Source organism: Melanotaenia boesemani, chromosome 11, assembly GCF_017639745.1.
Source record: "Melanotaenia boesemani isolate fMelBoe1 chromosome 11, fMelBoe1.pri, whole genome shotgun sequence".
Lineage (NCBI taxonomy): Eukaryota > Metazoa > Chordata > Actinopteri > Atheriniformes > Melanotaeniidae > Melanotaenia > Melanotaenia boesemani.
In genome coordinates, this window is record NC_055692.1 from 17,670,392 (window position 1) to 17,677,575 (window position 7,184).

The following is a 7,184-nucleotide window of genomic DNA, read 5'->3' on the forward strand; positions in this document are numbered from 1 at the left end:
TCTGATTTAACCCAGTCTTGACTGAACTGGGTCATATGTGGTCAATTAAAAAAACATGTATCAGCAACACCTTGCAAAAGAGGCAATGTAACTGTGCACAGTTGTTTTCTAAGACCCAAGAGGCACAAATTAAAATTATGACTGTTGTTGCAATACTTACCGAGCTAAACAGAGAGCACAGAATGTGCTACATTCAGGCACAGATACAAAGTAAGTGTACTAAGATAAGCGATCCACCAAGTCAGAAAGCTTACCTCCACTTCAGCTTGTTGTCTGGCCAATGTGATGTTAAAAATATCCAAGGCCTTTTCATTTTCCTGTGAATACACACAAGACAAACTGATTAGAGCTTTTAGTAGATTTTATCCCTGCAATAACTCACCAGGGAAAAGTGATGCTTGCAAAGCAGTGGGGAGAAAAAGGATGAGACCTCATCTAAAATCTTGCAGGTATTGCTCTGAAATTAAACATCAATCTCCAACACCTGTCAGTAAATGTCCTTGTAGTAATAGCATTTGCCTGAACAACTCAGTAACACAACCTGCACAAGCATTCCTGTTATAATAACTCTGACCATGAAAACGAGATAGCTGAGGTAACATATTAATTATTAACATGAATATTAAAAAAAAAAATTAAATATGTATCTTAAAAAAACTGTGTCTTTTAAGTTCAGGTGCAGTTCAGCCCCATCTCACCTGTAGTTGCTTGAGAAGCTCGTCACTGGGTTTCTTGCTGGTGATCTTTGCCTTGTAGAGCTCTCTGTAACACTTTACCATCTTCCGGTGCCGCCGAATGTGTTGCCATGACCACATGTGGAGACGTGGCTTCACCTCCACCTCCAGGATTCCTGTGACCACATATTTCCACCTGAAACCCAGGAACATACAAGACCTCAGTCATCTTCACAATGTGTAGTGCACACAGCACAAAGTGGAAGCAAAATGTCTAATTCTATGATGTCATATGGTACTCAAGTGTTTTCTGACCATATGGAAGCATTCTTGTGAACATGGACCACAGGCCTGTACTTCCTGTATGGCAGGTTCCGTGACATCATATCGACGGAGCCCAGCAGCTCCAAGATACTAATGTACTGGAAAAAACAGGAAGTCAGCAATTAGATAGCTACAAAGAGCACTGTAGAGCTGTTTTCTCCAGAGAGCTCTCTTTTAACCAGGCTTTGGCAGACACCAGTTAATGATGTTTTATATGCAACATGCATTAACACACACATATGCACACACCTACCTGAGGTCTGTTGAGTTCAATAGCCACCTCACTGAGATTGACCATTAGGTCCACTTTAGGAGAAGAGAAATCCACATCCGACCTGGGATTCATTCGCAATTTAGCATCTGCTGAAATTGGACGAAAAACTGTGGACCAACAACAGAAGATAGATTACTGGTTTATCCAACCATCTATCCATTTTTGCCATAATCATGTTTCAATTGCCTTTTGTTTGTCAAACCACCATAGACAGGCTCCTTAACTTTCTGAGTTTAAAGCTCACTTACACTCCCCGGCCTTTAACCTAGTGTGAGAGGCTGGCTGTGATATTACTTGACTTTGATGTACCTTTTTATTATTATTTCTTTTTCTTTTATTGTTATTTTTACTATTTGTGTTTTTCTGTCTTTTGCCTTCAGCCTGTGTGTCTATTATGATTTGGTTCTTTTGTGCAGACTGTTGGTCATTAATGCTGTTTTGAAAGTGTTTTATAAATGAACAGATATGGTTTTCTTTAAACAAAAGATTAATCTACATTTCTAACAACACAAAAATCCAATATATCTTTTTCCTTTCAAAAAAATTGCTATTCAAAAATATATATACTGATGCTTAAAAGCGACAATCAAGACAAAAGCTGAAAAGCTGATGTGATTAAAGATGTGTCATTTACACATTTTTTCTTTTCAGGTCTTGAAGCATCACTACTACACTTTATTACACATCAAATAGTAACTGACTTTATTTTTGCAGAACACTCTTCTTCTTGTCAACTAACATATGAGTTTAAAAAAAATCCTAAAGTAAAGTCTGAACAAAATTGTGAGTAAATTATGACCATAAGACACTCACTGAAGTTGTGACCAACAGGACGAGAACTGTGGGCTTCCATGCTGCTCTGGAGACATTGCTATAAATAGAAAAGGAGAACATTAGTTTATATTTGACTTTTTTCTTTATTCAAGACTTTCAATCTCTATCAAAATAACTATAAATATTCTATCAGGCCATTTTAAAAAAACCTTATAATGATTTTATAAGGGTTCATGAAAAAGGCATTCTGTTTGGTTTGACTTTTTCTCCAACCTGAGTTCTGTAACCACACAACATCAATATTATGTGCACACAGAACATGTACTCAGCCTTAAAAAAAACAAAAAAAACATAGTAAATTATAGATAAGGGACAACATCCTGATAATTTAGACTCACCAATGCCTTATCGGCACTATGACTGGAAAAGAGCACTGAGTGGACATTCCAGTAGGCAAACAAGTTATCCAGTTGAACCAGCTGAGAAAAGAAAAATGCAAAGCAATTAGAGTGATGAGTCTGTACAAGGCTGGATTACAGCCAATACCTTTGAGGAAATAATGGGTTCATCAGATCTGCTGCTTATAAAGTTATTTCATAGAACTGAACTAACTGGTTTCAATCTCCAAACAATATTTTCAAAAACACATTCATACTATACTTTCTAGGCATATAAATGAATAGGTGTAGCTAGGATATACATTAGAGTTTCTTACCTTAAAGAAAAGTCTGGAGTTCTCATCCAAAATACTGGGATTCCAGTTCTTATCAGCCGTCTGTACGACCAGACAAGCAGACAAAGAGATATAGATGGTCTTGATCAGACAACCACACTATTTACACATATACAATTATTACAAAGTATAGATTATTAATAAAAGCATACTTGTTCATTGTAAAAGACATATAGTTACAGGATGGCACATACAAAAAAAAAAACCATTACCTGAAGACTGAGGTTTTTGAGTGATACTCCAAATGACAAAGGGCAGTTTGGATTAGTAACCTGTGGAAAACAAAAGAGAAATAAGCTCTAAATCTACTGAGAATGTTCTTTTAACATCCCTGCTATTCACAAATTAAGACAATTTTATTTTACATTATACACAAACAAGAGACTGTGAGTGAACAAGAATTTGAGTTAGGAGTTATGTACGTGATACATCACTGTGGTAGCTTAAATACTCACATTATCTTCATAGCGAACATGGATGTTAGAGATTTTGACCTGCAGGTTTTTGATGACTTGAGTAACAAGCTTTTCCACAAAGGTGTCCTGCTTCTCTAGTTTAGGGTTTTCTGTTAAAGGCAAATATAAATTGTGAGATCCCAGCTGATACTACAACTTTCCTAAAGCTTTGTCCTAGGACGAAAGATATGACCTCCTGCTCCTCAAAACCAAAGTGAGGGTTTTAACTTTTATTATGCATCTTGAAACAATCTGTTCTCATTTTTAAGACACACTCTCTCGCGTTAAGTAGGCATCATTTTGTCATTTCCAATAGCGAGTTTGTTTTGATTCTTTCTTTAAAGCAGCTATTTTTTGATGGACTGTCACAATAAAGCAAAGTATAAATAAATAAAGTACAAAAAAAGTATAAATAGATACAAAGTATTTTTCATTTCATTGACCTCCGATTTTTAGCTCTTCAAAAAGCAAACAATCAAAAAAAAAAACACAAACAGGTAGCAATTGTTCGATTAGGAGGTGGTCAAATAGACACCAAATCCCGTATTGTCCTTGATGGGGTCATAAGTGTGAATATGGCTTGCACCGTCAAGCACTATGAGTGCTCAACAAGACTAGAAGAGTGTTACAGATAAAAACATGCAGTCCATTTATCACTATACTATCAAGAGCTATTTGCAGACTAAATGTCTAATGAAGTGACCTAAGTAACTATTAAGGTTTGTCATCAAACACTCATGTCTTGCTTATTTTGAAATAATAAAAAACATATATTTTTCAGATTTAATGGCTATTGGCCTATGAGACTATGGCACCTATATACTACTACAATGCTGATATTAAGATGTCATTTTATCCTACCTACCAGACTAGTTTTAATTTGCTCCAAAACTAGCATTTGTGCAAAAACTAGCATTTAAATTGTGCATGAAACTAAAATCACAGAATACATATGTTTCCTATCTTTCTAGCAACATAAAAAAAAAAGTTTCTGTTCTAAAATATGGAAGCACTGTTGTTCAACCACAGAAAAAAACAACAACAACAACAAAAGAACTGTTAGCTGATGCTTCTGATGAAGTGCTAAACCATCAATGACCCACTAAACCACAGAAACTACAGAGGTGGCGTGACAGCTGTTGGCTATAAAGAAACTCGCAGTCAGATGCACCACAACCACAAGGCTGAAAAATCTGACATAGTGCTGCTCCACTGTCACAATGTGTTCTCTGTCTATACAACACTACAGCACATTTTTTCTTACACCTTGGCTCAGAAAGTCTCTGAAATCTGTTGAAAATGTATTTACACATAAAAAATATTTGCTTGGCTCACATATTTACACACAGACACGCAGTCCCTTTAAACTCAAAGCTGAACTCTGACCTTGCTCAGCAGCTTTGAGCTTCGTCTCCTCTATCCTCTGTAGTTCCCTCTGACGAGCCTCCTGAAGCTGTTTCTCCTCCTTTTCTGCATCGTACTTTATACCTGGAAGAAACCGAGAGATAAAGAAACTGTCTCTATGATTCTGAAGACAAAGAAAATTGCAGAGTGCCTCTATTACAGTTCATGACTTACTTGACATCTTTGAGGTGCTATTTCTTCATGAATAATTGAAAGATTTTGATTGTTTGAATACTTAAAGGGGTATACATCAGACTTTACTTCATATTACTTCTAATTTAAATAGTTCAAATTCTTCCAATCTATACTATAAGTAAATAAAATACAAATATGTTTTTGGGTAAATAGAAAAGGAACATACAGTACAATGCATAGCCAAGTCCCCTTGTTATTGATATGCCAGTTTATACTCTTCATCTAATTCGTGTGTCTGCTCTAACAGTGTAAAACACTTGTGTATTCTGTCATCTATAGTGAGGTCTTAATCTCATTATTTATTTATTATAGTGGATACAGATGGCCATCTTACTTGCTGTGGGGACTATGAGCAAATAGACACCATCCAATGTAGCCTCCACAGATTGGTTGTAAAGGTTCTTCCATGGAATTTTTAGCTCCAGACGTCCTATAAACAAAAACACATGGTAAAAAAAATAATCTCCTCAAAAAGGTACAACACAGAGTCAAATCAGGCAAGAAAATGTAATCTTACCTATGTGACCAGCTCTTACTTTAAATGGAATGTCAAGTTGACTCTGCAAAGAAACAGATTAATGTTTATTATAGGGACAAATCTATCAGCAACTCCAGCATGTCGCAGTTTACCATTATTATTTACTTACACATTTAATTACAACTTACCAAGGCATTTTCCTTGATTTCAAGATTTCTAAGAACAACATCACCTGCAATAACAAGAATCTTTCTTTAATTGTTTAATAACACTTATTTCCACAGATAAACATTATTACTGACAGGAAGTGTCAATAAAAGTATTCATTGTACAGGTCTCATGGTTTTATGTCAGGAGGTCTTTAACATCACTAAGCGACTACAAAGTACCAGCCTATGCAGTGCATAAACTAATAAAACTATTCACACTACACATGACATTTTCCTTCGGCAATAAGAAACGTGCAACACACGGAGTTTGTAACTAAATGTGTTTTTTGTACTTGTTCATGACCGCCACAATTATCGTAATGGATTTATTTAGTTACTTGACGGAGCCTCTTTTCTCCTTTGGGACTAATTTGGAGCCCCACAGAACATTTACAACAAGTGGAAAGTACTAAAGTACACAAAATGAAACAAAATGATAAGTCATAACTCGGCTGGGTGTGACCTTTAAACTTCTTTTACGTCCACGCAGACTTGCAGAGGCTAAATGGTAACATCAGAAAACTGTCGCCTGGGGAGACATTATATATATTTTTTTACAAATTAATAAATGACTGACGCGTCACGCTCATGTTGAACCGCTAAGCGCGATTTTAAAAAGGATCAATTGACACTGACAGCTGAGGGAGCCTTTCTGCACACACGCCTACTGCTGGCTAACGTTTATTAGCTTTAGCTACGTAGCTTTGTGAGCAAGCTACTCAAAGGCAAACACAAGTTCAGTTACCTCCCCATATGCCAAGTTTTAGCTGTGAGCTGTCAAGATTGACAACGTAGTCCCCTAAGAATCGGTTGAGGACATCTACCACCAGGCTTTCGAAGACCATTTCGACGATGCTTTTATCTCTCTCTCATGTTGACATTCCGTGAACTCTTCTAAACAAGAAGCCTGTACGTCAAATTTAAGAGGACGTCCTGCGGTTGGTGATGCATACGTCATGCCGTACCTACGTCTTCCGGTAACTACGGCAGGCCGTACGTACTCAAAAGTCAACATACAAACGCACAAACCGCTAAATACCGGGACTGAGGGAAACATGGACGAAAGTAAAAAGACATGTATTTTAGGCATGTGGGCATTGTTTAGATATCTATTTTATAGATAGCATGAGGATATTAACATAATAGTCGCTGTTAAGACATACAAAGCATACAATTTCAAATTCAAAATATTTATTAAAACAGCCTAACAAACCATAAAATCTGTTAAATTAGGTGAATGTGTTTATTATTCATGATTCACATAAAACCTATTCTCTGCCAACATAGAACATGTGCCCTAAAACTTGATTATAAGAATGTATGCAACAAGTCAGAGTTAATAAATTGTTACAAACAGAAATAATGACTTGAAATACCTTGGACAGTATGAATAGCCTTGTAAAACAAATGCAACACACTGAAGAGGAAATTACTTCATTAGTGACACTTTCTTTCGAGAGTTACAATGAATTTCAGCAAACAAACAGAGCAACATTATAATTCATTATAGATTAATATTATGCATGGTTATGAAACCAGTTTTTAAAATACACAAACAAAAAACTTACACTATGTGTTTCTTAACAGGAAGCAACTGAGGACAGTGTTTACTGATCATCCCAATCACTGTTTGGCCCTTTAGCGTTCCAGTGAAGTTTATCCAC

At 36.2% G+C, this 7,184-nt stretch overlaps 1 protein-coding gene across 1 annotated transcript in view; it reads right to left on the bottom strand.

Moving 5' to 3' along the window:
- The window catches only part of vps13a (vacuolar protein sorting 13 homolog A), a 35,652-nt gene extending 29,234 nt beyond the window's left edge, over window positions 1-6,418 (bottom strand). The window contains 14 exon segments of the mRNA XM_041998385.1: window positions 255-317; window positions 699-870; window positions 990-1,096; window positions 1,252-1,379; window positions 2,086-2,143; window positions 2,445-2,525; window positions 2,762-2,821; window positions 2,992-3,051; window positions 3,235-3,344; window positions 4,621-4,722; window positions 5,168-5,263; window positions 5,351-5,393; window positions 5,500-5,543; window positions 6,266-6,418. Coding sequence (XP_041854319.1) covers window positions 255-317; window positions 699-870; window positions 990-1,096; window positions 1,252-1,379; window positions 2,086-2,143; window positions 2,445-2,525; window positions 2,762-2,821; window positions 2,992-3,051; window positions 3,235-3,344; window positions 4,621-4,722; window positions 5,168-5,263; window positions 5,351-5,393; window positions 5,500-5,543; window positions 6,266-6,365 — 1,224 coding nt within the window. The 5' untranslated portion in view covers window positions 6,366-6,418.
- Between the last annotated feature and the right edge of the window lie 766 nt (window positions 6,419-7,184).